The 21,611-nt window shown below is 34.9% G+C and overlaps 2 protein-coding genes and 1 long non-coding RNA gene across 13 annotated transcripts in view; 1 reads left to right on the top strand and 2 right to left on the bottom strand.

Moving 5' to 3' along the window:
• The window catches only part of LOC117231348 (potassium voltage-gated channel protein eag), a 157,420-nt gene that overhangs the window by 127,577 nt on the left and 8,232 nt on the right, over positions 1-21,611 (top strand). For 3 of the 11 annotated variants that reach the window (XM_033489722.1, XM_033489728.1, XM_033489727.1), the window contains 8 exons: positions 1,815-2,114; positions 3,021-3,289; positions 5,864-6,129; positions 6,813-7,098; positions 7,357-7,720; positions 13,596-13,711; positions 14,721-14,837; positions 21,177-21,334. In XM_033489722.1, the coding sequence (XP_033345613.1) occupies positions 1,815-2,114; positions 3,021-3,289; positions 5,864-6,129; positions 6,813-7,098; positions 7,357-7,720; positions 13,596-13,711; positions 14,721-14,837; positions 21,177-21,334 (1,876 nt within the window). The remainder of the gene's footprint in view (positions 1-1,814; positions 2,115-3,020; positions 3,290-5,863; positions 6,130-6,812; positions 7,099-7,356; positions 7,721-13,595; positions 13,712-14,720; positions 14,838-21,176; positions 21,335-21,611) is intronic. The other 8 variants (XM_033489734.1, XM_033489724.1, XM_033489730.1 and 5 more) reach the window with 3 other exon arrangements.
• On the bottom strand, positions 8,399-10,928 carry LOC117231349 (MTOR-associated protein MEAK7). Its single transcript, XM_033489735.1, has 2 exons — positions 10,636-10,928; positions 8,399-10,427 (listed from the first exon to the last, which is right to left on the bottom strand). The coding sequence occupies exon 2, from the start codon at positions 10,425-10,427 to the stop codon at positions 9,096-9,098; it is 1,332 nt and encodes a 443-aa protein (XP_033345626.1). The 5' UTR covers positions 10,636-10,928; the 3' UTR covers positions 8,399-9,095.
• On the bottom strand, positions 20,466-21,181 carry LOC117231355. The gene is made up of 2 exons (XR_004492950.1): positions 21,015-21,181; positions 20,466-20,910 (listed from the first exon to the last, which is right to left on the bottom strand). It is a non-coding gene; the product is annotated as an uncharacterized LOC117231355 (long non-coding RNA).

Here is a 21,611-nt window from a genome sequence, read left to right as displayed (position 1 = left end):
GACCTTCAGAGTCGTTAACAAATTGTAAATCATTGTGGAAATCCACATCTTCACGAATAATATTCTATCTGCTTTTTCATTCCTGAATTAATCCTTGTAATTTACCTAATTATTTTTTAAGTCACTGAACTGTGGATCTTTATGGAAATTCAGATTTTTATGAGCAATATTCCTCTACTTTTTCATTTGTTAATTATTCCTTATTCTTTTTAATTTACCTAGTCATTTTTCAAGTCACTGAAATGTGTGGATCTTTGTGGAAATTCACATTCTTATGAGTAATATTCCCTTTTTCTTTTTTAATCTGTTAATTAATCCTTGTAATTTACCTAATTATTTTTTAAGTCACTGAACTGTGGATCTTTATAGAAATTCAGATTTTTATGAGCAATATTCCTCTACTTTTTCATTTGTTAATTATTCCTTATTCTTTTTAATTTACCTAGTCATTTTTCAAGTCACTGAACTGTGTGGATCTTTGTGAAAATTCACATTTTTATGAGCAATATTTCTCTCCTTTTTAATTTAGTAATTGTTCCTTATTCTTCTTAATTTACCTAGTCGTTCTTCAGTCACTGAACTGTGTGATCTTTGTGGAAATTCACATTCTTATGAGTAATATTCCCTTTTTCTTTTTTAATCTGTCAATTAATCCTTGTAATTTGGCTAATTATTTTCTAAGTCACTGAACTGTGGATCTTCATGGAAATTCACACTTTTATTAGTTAATTTGTTAATTAATCCTTGTAACTTGCCTAGTCATTTTTAAAGCCGTCCAACTGTCAATCTTTACAGAAATTCATATTTTTATAAGTAACGTTTCACTCCTTTTCAATCAATCAATTAATCCTTGTTACTTACCTAATCATTCTCAAAGTCACTGAGTCGTGTTTCTTTATAGAAATTCATATTCTTATAAATACAAATTAACCTTTGAAGACTATCACAAGGGTTGTCATAGACCCTGTACATTTTTACATTTTTACTTCTTTAAACTTCCTCATAAATGCATAAGCACAGTCATAGTCTTTGTTCAGTACAATCAACAAAATATTCAAGTTACTGAATGTACATTAAAATGCTGAAACTCTATACAACAGTTTCAATTGTCAGAGAGTTTGGACTTTGAAATTTGAAATTTTTACAACTAATTTGCAAATCGATTAATCAACCCCAGAACAACCAATTAATTAACTCAATCGCATGCAATTCTTTCTGAACTTCTAACTTGGGTCATCCTGCATTCTATCCAAGCCAGCGAATATAAAAATAAATAAAGTAAATAACAATCATAATAACATTGCATCTAATCATTTTAGCTAAAAAGTCCTGCCACTTTATTCGGTAAGCTGTTTCGATTTTGATTTTGTCACTCGCACCAACTACCATTTGTATCCGAACGTGTCTGATGAAGATTTACTCGCGTTGGAGATTCGTTCCCGTTTCGAAGAGATTTGCATGGAAATGTTAACGGGTTCGCAGACCATTTGTACGTGTTCGAGATTGCTGGATTATTGTAATCGTCAATATTTAAATGCATGAGCTGTGCTGCGTTTATCGCCTGATTTCAAGCCCCTGAAACGTTTATCAAAATTCAAAGCCTGTCTGTAAGCAACAGCAGGAGCATAGAGAAAGAAGAGAAATAAAACTCGTTGTTAAATTCACAAGCAAAAGAAGAAGAGAATTTTAACTCGAAAATCGAAAGGTAGTAAAATCAATCATTAAATATTTCGTAAAAATATTCCTTCATTTTCTTTCATTTCCCTGAAACAATCGCTTCGATGCATAACGCTAATATAATTTTCATTTTTCAGATGATGTCCTTAAGCGGCGACGTGATGCCGCAGTACAGACAAGAGGCACCAAAGACCCCGCCGCACATTTTGTTACATTACTGCGCGTTCAAGGCGATCTGGGACTGGATCATTTTATGTTTGACCTTTTACACGGCCATCATGGTGCCCTACAACGTCGCGTTCAAAAACAAGACCAGCGAGGACGTGTCCCTGCTGGTCGTCGACAGCATCGTCGACGTCATATTCTTCATCGACATTGTCCTCAATTTTCACACCACGTTCGTTGGACCTGGTGGCGAGGTGGTGTCTGACCCCAAGGTACAAATATCCTCGCAAAACCAAAAACACCATGAAAAACCGGTTTGGTTTGGCTTGACAATTGATCATTAGCCCAAGGTACATATCTGCAGTTTAACCGCGACTTTTATAGAAAATAGGGTTTCTATAGAGAAAAGTAGAGGCCATGTAAGTACGGAAATGCGTGGAGAATGAATAAATGTATTAAATACAATGTTATACTCCGACCGATAAACGTTACCTTTCAAATGGATAATTCCATAATTGTAGACAAAAGTGCGTTAACTGTTACACTCGTCAAAGGTTTGTTCGTCGATTTCGTTGTGTAAAAGGTCCCTGTGATTCTACGCCAGATTCTATTTTGCATTGTTTTAGCGTAAAATCAAAGAAGTGAGAATCCTCCGGCTGCTTTCAGGTTCCATCGTTGCACGCGAAAGCTCATACATTAGCAACATTATTCACTTTTATGTAAAAGTTCGCTTTGAAATTATCCCTCTTCTTGTTCTCTTTTTCCCTAGCAGCTAGCTGTTGAGAAATCTATGGATACTGAAATACATTGCAACGTTATCTTTAATTTCAAACTATGAAATTTTCCAATTCCGAGGAATTTTAAAGTGTAGGATTTGCCAAGTTGGAAAAATGTCAAATTTCCATGTACCGCGATCTATTTTAACAATGTCGTGGTATCAGAGGATAGCTATCATCGAAGAATTCTCTAGATATTCTCAGGGATTCATCCGGACAAAGTTAAAACTGGGAATCTAGACCATTGGTGAAAATTGTGTCAAGTCATTTTTCTTTACCATTGTTTTCTGTCACGTGGCAAAAATATCTTTTACGATTGTTCTCGCCTCTGTGTGCTTCACTTGCTCTCAGAACAACTCGTTATAAGACTTTGTCTAATGTAATTTTCCATTAAAACGACAGGTGATCAGAATGAACTACCTAAAGTCGTGGTTCATCATCGATCTTCTGAGCTGCCTGCCGTACGACGTGTTCAACGCGTTCGACCACGACGAGGACGGCATAGGGAGCCTGTTTTCGGCTCTCAAGGTGGTCAGATTGCTTCGTCTTGGTCGAGTGGTTCGGAAACTAGACCGGTATCTGGAGTATGGAGCCGCGATGCTCATTCTACTGCTCTGTTTCTACATGTTGGTTGCTCACTGGCTGGCCTGTGTCTGGTACGTCACTTTAAGGTGATTTTACCCTGCCCACACACAAAAAGGTAACACGGCTGCGGCAGGATTGACGGCTAAATCAAACCTTAGACGTCGTTATCCCTACCCCGCCCCCCCCCCCCGATTTTCTCAACCTAACATTTTCCATCAAGTGCTACCTAGATACGAATAGAGATATACATACATGGACATACACACATATACAGAACATGTACACGTGCACACACAGGATATGCCGTGCCGCTTTTACAAAACAGCATAGCACTCTCGTTCCGCCGGGAATTGTGCAAAAGATATCATAATCTCGATCTACTTTTATTTTGTCTAAAAAAAAATGGAACATTCCCGAAAGGAATCAGTTTGCCATGGCTTCTAGAATAGTAACGAGAGCTAACTGGGTCATCCTGAAGATTTGTGTTAAAAGAATATATTTTTTCTGACATTTAATATAGTTTTATTTATTTATTTATTTATTTTTTAGTAATCGTCGTTATGTTCTGTACAATTTATTCCAACGTGATATACAAGATGCATCCGAGGAGCGTTTCAAGACTATAGTTACTTCAAAGGCACTTAAAGACTGTATGAAGATCATCCAAAGATATCAAGATGGTATTAGAATAGAAGATATTCATTAGATCGACAAGATAATTGGAATTTGATATTACAATCCTTATGCTAATGTTCAAAATGTATCAAAAATAATACCATTAATATTAGCGAATGAAGATACCGAATTTCAAGGCAGAAGTACTTTTGTTCTAAAAGCTTATATTATTCAGAAGAATTATATTATTGGTATTGGTAAACGGAGATACTGAATTTTAGCACAGAAGTATTTTTGTTCTAAAAGCTTATATTATTCAGAAGTATTATAGTACTGGTATTGGTAAACGAAGATACTGAATTTTAAGATAGAAGTACTTTTATGCTAAAAGCTTGTATTATTCAAAAATAATGAAAAGGTTCAGGATGACCCGATATCTGCGATATGCAGCGAATACAGGGCAGAGATCGATCAGCCACACAATCGAAAAAGAAAAAGAACGCGAAGAAACGTCGCATTAAAACTGCTGCTGCCTAGTTCCTTCACCTCGCTTCTTAATTATTTTCGCTTCTTCCCCGCTCGAAGCGGCATAAACGAAGTAGCGCTTCAAACTAACGTTGCCTCCTCTTTGAAGATGACGAGGACAGAAGAGAAAGAGAGAGAGAGAGAGAAAGAGAGAGTACGAAAGAGCGAGTGAAAGAGAAAGAGAGTACAGAAGAGAAAAATATGGAGAAAAAAGGAGGCTTGTTCTCGAGTGCAAGAGAATAAAGTCGACGACGATGCTAACCTTCCGCTCGTTTCCTCGACAAAGAGCCTCCGTGTCCTTTAGACGTTCTCCATCGTCGAATCGACGATCACGGGAAACCACGAACGTAACAGAAGCTCTTTCGCTCGAAACGCTATTATCTTCTGTTGGCGAACCGTCCTCGTTTCCAAAAAAAGCTTCGAGTGTTTGACCGTGGTCCTTCTTGCCAGATATTTTTTCGTTCCAAAGAATAGCCAAAAGAGAAAAAAGAGAGACAGGAAGCAGAGAAAGAAAAGTGGAAGAACAGTTACGAAATGGAAGCAAGGATAACGGTCAAGACTAAAGAGGAACGTGGAGAGAGAACGCTTTTCAACACGAATCTTAGCCAACCAAAAAGCATGCGTGCTTCTTTCACGCGTCCTCAGAGAACCCTATTCGCCTTTTATTTGTACAGGGTGTTTCCAATTTTTCTGAGAAAACTGCAACAGTATAATGGGATAGAAGATAAAAACGTTAATTGAAGAAAATAGTTACATATTACTAGTTAAAATACTTTATCTACATTTTTCATTTTTCAAGGTAGTATCAAGGTACTTGCAGATCCCCATGTGTTTTACTTAGCGAGTAAAGTTATACTGTACAGGCTGTATTATAAAATGATGAGCAAATATTTTGAATATTTATTCTTATTAATTGTGATATAATTTTGATTTAATATATGTTAAAAATGATATTATTTATTATAGTATTTTGAACAATTGACGACAATAAATCTTCAATTTTCTTCACTTTTAACTATGAAAAATGTTATATATGAAGTTGTGCTGTAAATTCTTGACTACTATTTTGAAAATGTGCTTATGCTATTGTAGGAGATTTAGAGATAGGACAATGTAATGTGTTCAAAATGTATGGAATACTTAAAGTATTGCTTATAGTATTATATCTACTAGAGGATACAAATTTCTATCCAAGTTTTGTTCCCTTAATTGTTCCTTCACGAAAATATAAATTCACAACTACATTTGTGCTCATATTTGCGAAGATAAGATCTCTTTCTTGAATCATTGAATACTAATTATGTATTAGGATAATATAAGATTGACAACTTCGTAGAAAGTACGGTTGGATTAATTTGCCTTCTGAGAGGCTCATTTGTAAATCCTGTCTCAGCAATTTATCCAGGAAAATTGAAAACACTCTGTATATTTCTATTATATTTTATAGCCTGTATTAGAGAATGTAAAATGGTAGAAAGATGAATATGACGAGAATAATAAGAAGGGTTGTTGGGTTAAAGGTACTCGATAGGAAGGTCGGACGCGGACAACGGAGTCCAGTATTCCTGGCTGTGGAAGCTGGCGAACGTCACCCAGTCACCGTACAGCTATCTGTGGACCAATACCAGCACCGCACCGGAACTAATCGCAGGACCGTCCAGGAGAACCATGTATGTCACTGCATTGTACTTCACAATGACCTGCATGACCTCCGTGGGCTTTGGCAACGTCGCCGCCGAGACCGACAACGAGAAGATTTTTACCATCTGCATGATGATCATTGCCGGTATGATTTTTCAATTTTTTCCTTTTATTCCTTAATTCAAGTTTACGAAGTACTTACTTTACTAAAATCAGTTTATCTTTTTAAGGTATCCAATTGGTAATAAAATTTTTGTATCCTCAAGAGCGAATGTTGGGATTGTAAAGAATCTAACCTCAATCTAAATGGAGATTTCTTTTACTTACTAAATATTATACAAGAAATGTTAGATATTTTGGATAGTTCACATATTTTTGCCTTTTTACCTCTGTGACTTCTTAATTTTAAAATGCCTTCGCTTTTCTCATAAATGCATCAGTATTCATAATCTGATTACCACTTTCAGACTTTTAGAGGAAGGAGATTGTGCAAAATTTAATTCCACAAATTTTCACGAGTTTGCACAGTGTGTATCGGTTTTAATTTGGAATACCTACGTCGTGCGGTTCTCTCACAAATAGTTTTAGACGTAATATCCGTTTTAACATACTTATCTCTCGGCTCACGACAAACACGAATTTGCAACTACTCTCTACTGGACTAGTTTGTGAACTTTCGAGCACCTTAGAATTTTATTTGAAACTCAAAGAGTTTAAATCGGTGTCTTCTTGACTAACAATCAGGCGTTATCGTTTTAGCTAATTTATCGTTGTCAAATTCTATTTGAATTGATCTATAAATCTGTAAAATTGTTCGATTGTTTGCAGCTCTGTTGTACGCCACGATCTTCGGTCACGTGACTACGATCATCCAACAGATGACATCGGCCACGGCCAAATATCACGACATGCTGAACAACGTGAGGGAGTTCATGAAGCTGCACGAGGTGCCGAAGGCACTTAGCGAACGCGTGATGGATTACGTGGTGAGCACCTGGGCGATGACCAAGGGCCTAGACACCGACAAGGTACTTAACTATTGCCCCAAGGATATGAAGGCGGATATCTGCGTTCATCTGAACAGGAAGGTCTTCAACGAACACCCTGCATTTAGGCAAGCTTCGTCACTCTTCTTAGATTTTAGTGTATTCTTGCATAGAGATGTCCTTATGTGGCGCGTATAACCTAACAAAATTTTTCCTGCAATGTACAATTAATTATATACCTAAGCCATTCGTTTTTGAGAAATTGTACAGTACTCATGTATCTTTTATCGATATGTCTTGATTTTTGTAATCCTTATATCATGACTTGTAATTATAATGATTTATAATTAATATGTACAATCATATTTATACATTTTTGTCTTCAGATTGGCCTCCGATGGCTGCCTCCGCGCTCTGGCGATGCATTTCACGATGTCCCACAGCGCGCCAGGCGATCTATTGTATCACACAGGCGAGTCTATCGATTCGTTGTGCTTCATCGTGACCGGAAGTCTCGAGGTGATACAGGATGACGAGGTCGTGGCGATCCTCGGCAAGGGTGACGTGTTCGGCGACAGCTTCTGGACAAACCCGTCCGTAGGACAAAGCGCTGCCAATGTTCGAGCTCTTACTTACTGTGATCTCCACACGATCAAGAGGGATCGGTTGCTGGAGGTGTTGGATTTTTATCAGGCTTTCGCCAATTCTTTTGCCAGGAACCTCGTTCTGACTTACAACCTTAGCCATCGGGTGAGTGTTTCTTAAATTTTGCTTTCATTTTTATTTTTGTTTTGTTTTATTGATTATTTCAGACGTACTTAATTTACAGATTAAGTGCTGCTATTTGTTTATTTCAGATGTAAAATTCGTTTGAAATTTTAAATACCTTTCCATATTGTTTTAAATAACTTCTTTACAGAATTTGTAATTTTCCTAAGTTCATAAATTGCCAATTTGAAGCATTGATGATATCGTAAGTTGCCAATTTGGAATTTTGGTCCTCTTTCTCTCAAAAATTTCTTATTTTAACTTTTGATGGCTTAGAATTTAACTTTGATTATTTTAAGGATCGTTAATTTTTTATTTTGGGGATTTCAAAGTCAATAAGTGGAATTAGTGATTCCAAAAATCACGAATTGGAAATTTCAGTCAGGGAAAAAATTACTAATTTCAAATATAGGCAAGTTTAAAAATTGCCAAAATTTCAAATCTCGATAATTTTTTAAAAATTGCTAGTTTAAAATTTTGTGATTTTAACAGTCACTAATTTGAAGTTCCGAGTATCTTCAAAATAGTTAATTTGAAATTCTATTTTCGAAGATTGCTATTTTGAAATTTGCCAAATTGAAATATTAGATGATTAAAAAAATTCAAATTGATTTGCAATAAAGAAAGGTAAAGAGTGAAGGGTAAAGAAAAGATTTGAAATCTCGAGGTTTCAATTCTTTATTGAACTCTTGGCATTATACTGAACAGCAGTGCAATGTTTGCTCTTTGGCTTTGTTCTCTCAACAGAACAGAGGGAACATTGACCGCCAGCCGACTCATATACGAATAACACACACAGTCTTATGTAACAATAGTAATGAATATGTGTTGTACAAGTTTCTCCTCGTCGATAGACTTTATTCAGCGTATCAAGAAGTCCGATTAAAAATGATTGATGACTCACCAGGCACTAGATAATAGGCATTCGAAAAACACAGCAACTCGTACGGTATAATATTTTTTTTCATTTCTTTTTTCTCTGTATATATATATATTTGTTTTAATATTGCTCCATCGATGGTAGAGTCAATTTGAAATAACATTAGTACGAGAGATCAGGCCGTTACAGGGACATGAAATTTTTTTTCAAAAAGATCAGCTAGCAAACAATCAGAAGAAAATGCTTGAAGAACGCGATTGTTGATCATCTTTTTTAATAACTATTAATATTATTCTGTTGAAACAATTCCACGAAAACTAGAGAATCATCTTTTTTTTCTATTTTTTCATTTACAGGTATTGCATTATACAATGACCTCCTTTTGTTTCTACAAAGCTGATACAGTTTTGAATAGCCTGATATGTTTTCCTTTTTTCCTCTTTTCCATACTATCTCAACAAATGTCTAATATCACAATTACTCCTTCTTTTCTCTCAATCCGTCACTGTACATCTTGCGACCAGACATCTCTAATATGACTCTTGAGGTAGAATCTTGATCCAAAACTGACCTTGCATCTTGTTCTTCTTCTTCAACTTCTGGAATAGGACCGACACCCCAAACCTCACAGTGTTTAATCCTAAAATTCTCCTTGCCACTAAGTTGCACATAATTCTGGAAGGTTGTGCAGGACAAGCTTGATTTTCCAGTTCCATATTCACAGTCCAGCCATAAACCTGGATAATTCAACTGTCCTCCCATGAGCAGCCCATTAGGCATAGTTTGTTGATGAAGATTTAAGTACTGGAAATGGTTGTTATAACCAGTGCAAGGAAATGTAAGTATATCTGGTTCAAGTTTGAATAAGAAGGAAGATTGGTTTCCAATGAAATTTGGTCCAATTCTCCAACTATCAGAGGCAAAACCTCCAAACACGTGGTCATCGGTGTCCTGAAGAATTAAAATAGTCGATCCTTGCATGGTGATTCTTCCAAGCATAGTGGAAAATGATTCTCCATGCACTTGACTGGAAAATAAAAATCTCCATTCGTTGCGAAGCTCATGAGGCAAACTGAGATTTAAGAACAGAACATCGCCCAATCCCAGAATGCTTGGGAAATGTGGTATATTCTCCAAACCCTTGCAACCTGGCAAGAGGTTCAAATCGTTTATTCTACTGCTTGCATTCTTGTCTCCCTTTTTCTGAGAAACCAAGAAAAGGCACTGAAAAACGTGCGATTGTATGATATTGAAAGTAGTTGTTGTAGAGAACCAGTTCTCTACTTGTTCGGTGGTCAGTGTCTCACCATGTTTGACTAGATCTACGCACAAACTTCTGGATCTCATCCCTATTCTCCTAGTGTTTACTGTGCAGCCAATGCTGCTCCATGTTAAGTAGTGTGCATTCCCAGAGTTTTTTTGTAGTCTCAAGTAGGAATTAATGGTGGCTTGAAGATATTGAAGGAACGTTGTAGTGGGTATTTCATGTTTCTGCTCCTCTTCCGAGAAGCCATTGAAAATCAGGCTAGTCCTCTCTTCCGGACTGCCACGTATGGCAAACACATACAATCTCCCAAAATTCTCTCCGTTTATGGCAGACACTCTCTTTCCTGGTTCATGACAGAGGAACCTTACTACAAATTGCAGTAGTACATCATCCAAATGACTGGACCAGTGTTTGAATATATCTTCGCGTTTTATAGAGCCTGAACTCCGGGACATGGACTTGAACAGATTCTCCACTAAGGTCAGCTCCTCCGCGGAGAGGATATTCGCGGATGAAGCAGAACGGCTCGAACCATGACCCATCTGAAACAAATCGATTACTTTCAGAAAAATCGTTCCATACAACTGTCAAAAAATAAAGAAAACATTCTTGTGTAAACATATGACTATCAAACAATCGATCTACTTTGCATATTTTCCAATTCATTGCTATTTACGATAATATACGTCGCTAGATTTAGAAATCACTGGTAATCGTAAGAAATTGGAGAAAAAATAAGGATTTACAAACCTTTCAAACGCGAGGAGTACTTTCCACATCAATCCATATACGTCAGTTTTCCCAGTGAAAACTTCGATTCGACACGAATCACGGTAATAGAAGTACGCAAGTACGCGTACTTTCTTTCAGAATGGATCACCAAGCATCTGAAACAAAGTTCCGAAACGGAACTCGTGCGGTCCGGGAGCTTCCCCGAGCCGACACAATAAATAAGATATTTTGAGGTTAGTCGCAAGTGCAAGTAACCTGCTACTAGTGCGCTCACGGTGCGCCTATCGACTGCTCTACTCGCGCATGTGCAGAGTAAAGTTAAACGAAACCTCCCACCCTTAACCTGTAACTTTCTATCCGGAAAAAAGGAAATAGCAGGGGAGCGTCGCTTTCCCGGCGTTAGAAACTGGATTACCTGAAAAAATTCAATTACCCGAGTTATCTACGTTTTATTCCAGTAAAGGAATATTAAAACATAGAGAGTTATTACATACTGAAATTACCTACGTTGATTTCGTTTCTTAATAAGCTTAACGAACGAAGATCATCTCGCATCTCCGGAAACGTTAGTTGTGTTCAAAGAATCTGAGAATCGAAGCATCCTTGTAGGAAACACTGTAAGTGCTAAAAATCAAATTTCTTTAGGACAAAGTGAAAAAGTTAGCTGACTTTAGTATTTCGAAATTTCATTTATTTATAGATAGAGATATACATTTACAGAAGCCAAACTAATCAACTCCACTTTTTATTAATTTCTTCAGTCTGTTATATGAGTATACGAATAATATCTGATTCGCATACTTCCGTCAGTTTACTTATCGCAAGAAAATCACGCGAATAGTGATAGATCTCAAGGTAAATTTTAAAAAAGGCGTTTTTAATATCGTCACTATCCTGTACTTTTCAATTGATAGAGTTGATTAATGTGACTTCTGAACTGCTCAATCATAAGAAATGTATTAAAAGAGCTTTTTATTTTTTTACATTTATTCATCATCATTCATGAAAAAGAAAATTATACTTGTAGAGAATTCTGTATTTACCACCTTTTAATTGTAAAGAAAACTAAATATGCTATTCATTTTTAAATTTACAAATCCTATAAGTATAGTAAATTAAAAATATATTTATTTAATACTTTCTTTTCATTTTCGAGTAGAATGCATTACAAAAGCGTATTTTAAAATATTCCAAGTGATATTTGATGTACACATATTTTAACATCGTTTGAAGTAGCACTTAAGTGTTCTTTACTCGTTCGTGCTACCTATTAGCATTACTGTTAACTGCAATACTTGAAAAGTAGGGTTATTTAAGTGAAATGAATTCGTCAAATTCGTTTATAAACAATTTTTAAACGATTTATATTTGAAAACAGATTAATTATCATAATTCAGTAGTGTGTGTGTATTATTCTATTCCTGCAAGTTATTTTGCTATTTATTTTATCGATACTTATGTAATATATCGCTACTGACTCAAATAACCTTACCATAAGGTTATTCGAAGCATTTTCTCGTTTTTCATAGTTTTCTTGCTGGACATAAAGTAAGTATATACATGACATTCTTTCGTTATTATATTGAAGATTAATGGTATTTCTTAATATACAAGTTTGATTACTCTGTGCAGAGATTTACTTACTATACTGCAGTATGTATTCCCATTGGCAAGTAAAACATTTTTTATTAGAAAATAGGCAAAAATTGTTTAATTTTGACACTTGTGTTTTGTATAAGGATGCTTCGATTATTTCGATAGTTTTATATATATGATGTGGAAGCGTAAGGACGATTATTAACACTCGAATAATGGTCACCTACATAGCAAGGGGTGTAAAAAAGCCGATAAAGGGTCCAACGCGTTCTAGACCATTAATAATAGCAAAGGAGCGACTCGAGAGCATAAATAATTGTTCCGGGCCCCATAAATAATCGCTCGTCGTTCCAACTGCGCCGTGTCGTTCATCCTGATTAATTACGCCGAGCATACTGCGTCCCATAACGAATTCCATACTCTGCAAATGTTGCAGAAAATGCAAGAAAATACAAGATGTAAGAAAATATTAGAAAGTATAGGATGATTCGCAAGCTAATTGATACACACTGGATCATGAATGTATTTGAACACATACCATGAAAAACATTTATGTCCATATTGTATATACTATACATATATCTTGAGATTTCATTATTATTATCATAACGAGATACAAATATCATATTGATAAAATTTCAAACCAATCTGAAATTGTATACATTTGTTTACATAAAACAGATTATATATGGATATATCAAGACATATTATATGTTATGTATATATCGTATGTGTTATGTAAAACATTTTGAAATTTCATTAACGCAATAATGAGATAACACTGCCGTGATTATATTGATACAATTTCAAGACAATCTGAACTTGTATATCTTGTATGTATTAGATAAAACGGATTATTACTACACGTGTTATGTAAAACATTTTGAGGTTATGTAATCATAGTAATGAGACGAGACTGTTACGATTATATTTGTCAAATCTGCAATCAATGTGAAGATGTAGGTAAAAGTTAATTAATAAAAAAAGATATTTGTTTCGATATTTGTTACATTAGTAAAAAGAAACTTGTATATAATATGAATAATATATTAACAATAGTCTTAAATATACAATTAATACTAAAGACAGTTTCATTGGTATATTGTAGTTTATTAATATAGCGAATAATCGATTGTTTAAATACTTTTGTGACTCCTGCAGAATATATATTTCTATCAAATATTTGTTTAATTTTCTGCATGTATTTTCAGATTCGTCTCAAACTTTACCAATACAGCCGTAATAGTCGAGTCTGGAATTTTCAACTGTTTCATGTAACACATATAATATGTTCCATGGATATTGAAATACTTTCGTGAGCTAGTGTACTTGTTATTATCCTTATTTAAGCGCGTAAAATGGAATCGAATCATTTTGTGCAGCTGATCTTCCGGAAGGTAGCGGATGTCCGTCGAGAAAAGGAGCTGGCTGAAAGGAGGAAAAACGAGCCGCAGTTAGATCAAGCTCAGGATCACCTGGTGCGCAAAATTTTCTCGAGGTAGGGACAGATTTGTTGCCTGTCAAGCTCGAATGGATAACATCCGATCCATTCTATTTAAATAACTAACGCCTCTCTTAGTGTTCTCTCTCTCATTCTCCAATGAAAAAATCAAATTTTATATTAGTAAAAAAATACCTTTGTTTTCTTTACTTAAAAAAAATCTTTTTTAATTTACAGGTTTCGTTGTGATTTTTTTGTTGTCGAATGAAGAAGCATTGCGAGAGGTTACGATGTTACAATTAGAATTAATTTTGGTGGATACGAATTCGTTCGTAAATAAATCAATGCATCAACCATGTGCACTTACGAACTTACGTCTGAGTATGGAGTTCTGTTACTACTTAAAGCATATCTTAACGAACGTTTGAACAGATCTTCTTTAAACTGGATAGTTATTAAGGTAGCTTATTTAAAAAACGAATACGTATTCACGAGATAATTAACGTTAGCCTCGATTCTCTGTGATCACGTGAAAGGCCGTGCAGAGTGGACAGCTGGTCTGTATTCGCAAATCCAACAGGCTGACGAATATATGTATCTTTTTTTTAAAGCGCAATCTCGCTAGGAATATCGAATGAGAGAACAAGGAGCGAGAATGGGATCGTGTGAACGATATTTTCCCTCTTATACGTGTGTATTTCAAGCCTTGTAAGATTCATTGCTCGAAAATCATACACAGAAAAGAATATAAAAAACAAGAAAGTCCTAAAATCTATGAAATACACGCGCATAAAGATACAAGAAGAAACATTCGGGCGCCAATTACAGACTACTGAATCAATAACACTCTTAACTAACATTACAAAAAGCGAAAGCACGAGCGTGAAAGAGCGTGTGCGAGAGGGAGGGAGAGAAAGAGATTATGTTAGCACACATGATTGATGATTATATCAGTGCAAAGAATATGAGAAAAAAAAGTAAAGAATTAGAAAATTTTCGTATCGTATGCTGTGGTAAATTATTGTTGATTGTTGATCGTTGCTTGGCTGGCCTGTTGTCCGTAAAGGTTCAAGACCGACGGGGATGCCCAGATCGGCGTGAGCAGGGCCGCAAATGGACGGTCCCAGCAGGATTCCGACGAGGAGCTCACCGTGAACGTCCTGCCGCCCTGGCCCAGTTTTAGGCAATTTCATTTCTTACGTATTTATTTATCTTTCTTCATTCTTTTTATTGCCATCTTTGCTACTTCTTACGTACACTCTTATATTATTGATTATTATTACTCTATATTTATATTGATTCGATTAATTATTCTTCTCATTATGATTATATTTAACCATCGTTATTATAATTGTATATCGTTATATATATACACATATATATATATATATATATATAATTATTATTATTATTATTGTTCTCAACTGTGATTTTTCTCTACATACATATTATATATACATGCATATATGTATATATACATATGTACATACATCTATCCCTAGATATATTTATATTTTTAGAAATGAAGATCACACAGACAAGGGAAAAACATGATAACTATAGTTTTTGGTAGTTTCTGGATTTTAATGTCACTTTATGTGACTTAAGCAGGAAAATTTCTAATATGACTGGAAATAGAAATAACCTGGTAAATTAAAGGTGCATGTCTTCTAAAACTGGCTAATTAATCTAAAAGTTAAATTAAAAAGAAATAAGTGTAAAATTAAATTAAGCGCAAAAATGATATTTTTGAAATTATAAAAGGCATAAAAATAGCACATATCATAGATTTTTAACATAGACTTTTAACATAGACTGTTTCCCTGTGAAAGTGTATAATTTACAGTCAATCAAAATAATTAATATACGTACGTAAAAATATTTAATTATCGTGTTCTTCCCCTGTAGTCGTCAACTATACGACTATAATTATCGTTACTATATATATGTATATATACATATTTATACGGGTCGATCTTGTACATGTATAGCTGCCTAAATTATTTATATATCACGGATGAGCAATTGTTGAGAGAGCGTGAACGTTTTTTACGTGGAGATTCGAGAAACAGAAAACTTTTTTTTAGATCGACACGATCCACCTCGGGACGAGCGGCTTACCGGCAACGATGGACCGTGCAGAATTTTTCTATATTCCGATCGCGTGTATTTGCACGTAACCGTGAAACCAAAAAACACGTCGAACCAAAAAAAAAAAAAAAGAATTTTCGTATCTAAAAGAAAATTGAATCGAACGAATGCGATCCGCGAAACCGATCTTTTTTTATTTGCTCTTCTTCTTCTTCTTTTTCTTCTTCCTTCTTCTTATTCTTCTTCCTCTTCTGGTCGTGTCGTACCTATTTTATGCAATTCGCGCGAACGTCTCCTCCGGGGGCGACCGATACGCATTTTTCTCGAGAAAAAGGTTTCGAAGGGTATCACGGATGTGCAATCGCTGTACACACGCTTGAAAGAGAAACTGATATGTATTCTCACTCAGCACGTCTACGAAGTAACCTGGGTAAATCGAATTCCCATGTCTTTTAACTGGAACCCTTTTACGCCATCTTTTTACCATGTACCTTTTTCCATTTATTATTTTTCAAACATTCTTCTATTTATATATATATATATATATATCTTTTGTTTATATTGTGCAGGATGTCAATAAGACCCGGGCGATTTTACATGTTGTGAGCCTAGATATTGAGACAGTGAAGAGGGTTCCTGTGCAAAAATATCATTTGAGGATTAATTTTCAAGCTAGAAACAATTTGGTTTTAGGTTGGTAATACATGCATTACTGCGTAGATCACATATCTGTCGCTCTGAGACAGGGCAAACTACGTGAGGAAAATGTGGTGAGGTTAGATAAGATGGATACAAAAATTTGCTTTCTGAAAATAGATAATACGTGGGCGATGTTTTGTAAGAAACAAATATAATTTAGTTGCTACGTTAATTTAACTTCATTAATATTAGACTGTATAACTTATACCGTTGGTATTTTTTAGATGTTCGAGAAGGTGACGTATATTTAATAAATATACATATATTTCATTCGAGAATTAAATAAAGAGATAGTTTTAATGTGGAAATTGACTAACAATATGTCGAACTTTAAAATTACTCTTGCATAAAGCACAGGAAATATGACTCATCAATTTCAAGATGTTTTTAATCCCGAAACTAAAAAGCAGGACAATTTTGAGAAGTTAAAAGGATAGACTGAGAAGGATAAATCTACGCAGCTAACGGTGTATTTCTAGCAGAGAATTAAATTATTTGTAACTTCAAACATAAGGTTCAAGCAACATTCTTGTGCCTGAACTTTCTTCGTTGATTTGTTATTCAAAAATTACACCATGTAAACAATTCTCGACGTTCTTATCACGCTATATGTATCATTTTTTTTTTCTTTCTTTCGCCCTAATATTGTCGTACCGTTCTTTTTGTCTTCGTTGTCGTCCTTTAATAATTTTGGTATAATGATATTTAAATGATGAAATCGATTTGCCCAGGAGTCGCATCGTTCATAGATGCGTACACATCACCCGATGCCATTATATTCAATATTTGTCATTTTTAACGATCACTGCAGTTCTGACGAATGCTAGAGTGCTGTAAGATATACGGCTTTAGAGGGTTATGCGCATTTTTCTCCCACCATAAATATATATACGTATATTATATATTCTTAGTGGAACCAGGATTTGTATAGAGCAAACTCGAGGGCTCTCTGTTTCGTTCAATTTCGAATCTCTTCTATTATTTAAGAGCAATTTTACTGTTTTATTGCTTGTTCTTGATAAAACGGCACAGCCGCTAACGTTAACAGAGCGATATGACGTATTGAGAGCAGAAATGGACCAAGTCACATTTTTTCTGAACGTGAATTTATTACATTGGAATTTATTACATTAATACTAGAATTACTAAACCACTAGTATTTTTTGCTTTTTACGATTACCAAAAGCATACAACTGTTTTCCATAGTATTAACTTTCGATAGTATTTATTTTTATTGTAACAAATATGATCTATTTTCATCACACTACTTTAATTCCAATTAATTACGTATATCATACCAAAGATCGGTAGTTATATGTGTTAATTTATAGCACTGAGCTGTTTTAACTCTTAAAAACTGTTATTGGGTGAAATTTCTTTCAATGTTACTTCCCCTAATATTGAATAGTAATAAAACATTTAATTGCACTATGAATTCATTGATTTCTAAAATGGAAAAAGAATAAAGTGGTGCAAAAGGTCATGATACTACAGACGTAGCTTTTAAGGATGAATCATGCAAAAGTGTAAGAAATAATTCATTGTTTCCAAATCAAACCAGATAATACATTGAAATCAGTTGTTGCATTGAATTATTTGCATATATATTTTAGACAGAGAATTATCCAATTTGTGAAGTGTTAGAACTAGTCCACTTTTTCTCTCAGTACTTCGCATTTTTTTTGTTCTTTTTTTATAAGAACTAAGAAGTCTACGAATCCGTTTGAAAGAAATACCAGAGTCCTCCATCGCGCCTCGAGCATCCGATCCTTTTACGATTTTATGCAACGCCGAATGCATGTGACGTACACACTCTAGGATTCAAGTTTCTCTTTGTCACCTGTATTTATATATATACATATATATGCAATATGTATACGTATATTTTAATACATATATATATGTACATATATATAACGATGCCAAGTAGCTGCTTGAAAAACTGCCAGACTGCCAACGATCCTCTAACAATTATTCGAATTTTTATCTAACTTTTAATCGACCGTTTTTTTTAGAAACCTCGACCGTGGCATGTTATCGTGCATGATAGATTCGTAGAGTACGTTTTTAATAATGATACTGAATTTAGAACGAAGAGGTTAGGACGAACGTGGCGGTATACGTTTTCATTTTCTTTTCTATCTTTTTTTTTCTATTTTTTTTTTTTTTCTCTCTTCTCTGGCCTTATTCCGATCGAGTGGTGCGTGTTGATCGCTCGATGGCATTCCCACAGTTAATCAGGCAGCTCGTTTACCATTTATACTACTGTATCATCTAACGTTGCGTCGATGAACCACGATTGGGGCCGAATAGAAATTCCATCGTGCGAAATCTCATCATTTACCTGATTACTGCGATTTAGAATTGCGAAAATTTGGTTGCTTGTGATTTTTTTCTGTTTTAGAGGAATATTGAAAGATTCGTGGATAACAAGAAAATATTTTGCCAGCTATATTTTCGAAAATCTGTGGAATAAATTATCACAATCTGATTATAAATTGGTCACCAGCATATTGGAATTGTCAGTATTTTACTTGGTACTTTTTTTTTTGTAAGATTAACAGATTTTTACATTAATTCCTAAATTAGGAAAATAATCTTGCAAGATCCTATTTTAAATTTCTTAATGTTTCCAGGAAACTTTGGAACATCGTGGACAAAATAGAAAGAAAGACGCGTCTGATCACAGATTGGCCATCATTGTTGGAATTTTCAGTGTTCTGCTCGACACGATCTTTAAAAATGTCCCTTTCGTGAGATTAGAAAATTGTTACTAATAGAAAAATTGTCTGAGAATATTGTACATTTCGTAATATCTCTAGAAGACCTTGAAAGATTCATGAATAATAAGTAGAAAAAATATCTTGGAGCCCAGCAGAGGCAAATCATATCCGACCATAAACCGACCACTTTCACCGAAATTCTCTGCCTCTCACTTGGTATAATAAACGAATTAGATTTTCCTGGAACTTGGAAATTAAGAAATACCTTCTTCCTTAATTTTCCAGCAAATTTTGGAACATACACATTTTGTAAATTCATATTAACCACGGATCGGTATTAATTACATAAATTAAAAAATTCTTGTTAATAGAGAAATTATGTAAGAAAAATTCTATTCTATATTTTCTTAATCCACGATCTTTCATTTTCTTTGGCATTCTTTTAGAAAATCCCGCGGGAAGAATCCGCTTATTTTCCCAGGACAATGAAACGACGAAGGGAACAGACTGATACGCATGCCGAACACTACTTTCCTATTTACGTACTCTGATTTCTTATTCTTCGCTCGTATCCCATCAGAGTACGTCGGTGGATAACCAGTAATTTAAACTTTGATGCTCTCAACGGGCGAACGGTATAATTACGGATCAAGCACGAAATTTCTGAGCCGGCCAATCCAGCCTAAAAATTACCGTGACAACGTGTCCCGACTTTTCATGACGGAAAATCAGACACCACGATTTCGACCAACAAGAATGTCGTCCTGTGTCTTTCACCACGAAACTTTCGTTCAAAATTTTGTCAATCAAATACAACAGTAAATAATCGAATTATTATGATCAGATAAAAAACAATGACAAATTTTATTTCTTCGATTTTTCAATAATTTTGTACAAGTTTCAAACAAGTAATGAACAAGTTTGAAACAAGTAATATCTCTCTTTTGGTCGAACAAAGTGTTAGAGGAAAAAGATGAATGATTCAATATTTTGTGTAAGAAAACTTACAAATTTTCCAGACATATTTATTCAAGTTTCAAACAATTTCAAAATTTCCGAATAGATCGTACTAATTTGACGGATCATTGTGCACAGCCTTTGTCCTCTCATAGTTCCAAAATTATTTTTGCTTTTGTACCTTCGTTGTAAATTGTAACATGTGCAACATTATTTTTCTTTTCATTCCCATATCTACTTATGGCCTTTTTTTTATTTCTTTTCTCAATGTACGTATTCCTAAGTGTATGGTATGTTTCAGTAAGAGCTTTATTTTATACTTACCTTTTTCTTTTTTTTTCTTTTTTTTTTTTTTTGATAGGTACGAGGTCACAATCGGTTCATCGACGCTGCCAGGTTTTCCCGTATGTGTTATCGGCATCTTATCACCACCGAGAATATTTTCTTTCGAATCCCGTAGGCACATCAAAGTAGGTTGCTCGTGAACACCGCTGGAGCTGTCTCCCTTTTTCTAGCCTCAGTAGAACGAACTTGTCTCATTTGCCACCAATAAAAAAAGCGGCACCAGTAGCAGAGCAAAGAAAGAAAGGACGACTGTTCTTCGTCTAACCAAAAATAATATCAACACTATATATGTAAAATGTACATAAATACCTATGTATATATCAATTTATATATATTTTGCATATATACGTATCTATCCTTCCCAAAAACCTGCCGCTGAATGATGATTATCGATCACACACGATCGAGGGACAGAAAAGTTTCACAAAAGTTCAACCTAACCTAAAAAAGAAAAAAAAACGAAAAGAAGAAATACGTACATATGTGAAACTTTTGGATGTAAAAAAAAAGAACAAATTTAAATATGTACTATATTATTCTCCTACCCATGATTTGTATACACCATGTAATCTTATTATTCCCCCCTTTATTTAATTGATCGCCTAGTGAAACTGGCCTCTTAATCCCAGTAATGTAAATAGACAAAAGCAAATCACGTCGACACGACTAAACACGGGCGTTCTCGCTCTCTACTTTTTTCTATCCAGGTTCCGCAGGGAGAGACACAATGCTGACGTGGAGAAAGGAGACGGAAAAGACGGGAAGGATGGGAAGGAGGGTGAATCCTCGCACGCCAGGAAACTCTCCACAGCGGACGAGAACATTGCTGTTAAAGGACGGGCCGGGAAGTGGGGACGACTCTTAGGTAATTGAAAACTACCATTCCATCTACTTTCATTCTACATATTCACAAAGGACATAACTTAACAAACACGATGATGGTACCCCGCTGGGGGTAGCCACCCACATGATAATCTAACAGCTAAAAAGTTCTACCAAATGTCCAAACTGGACAAATTGTGAATGTAAACAATTAAATAAAAAAAAAATTCTACATATTACATGATGAATATCATTAATAGTATCAAACCTAAGCAATAATGTTAGTAATAAACCTAATCTATAAACTAAATATATCCAAG

Source organism: Bombus vosnesenskii, unplaced genomic scaffold (assembly GCF_011952255.1).
Source record: "Bombus vosnesenskii isolate JDL3184/JDL3185 unplaced genomic scaffold, Bvos_JDL3184-5_v1.1 scf7180000013272, whole genome shotgun sequence".
Taxonomy (NCBI): domain Eukaryota; kingdom Metazoa; phylum Arthropoda; class Insecta; order Hymenoptera; family Apidae; genus Bombus; species Bombus vosnesenskii.
This window is presented reverse-complemented; position numbering and strand designations above follow the sequence as displayed.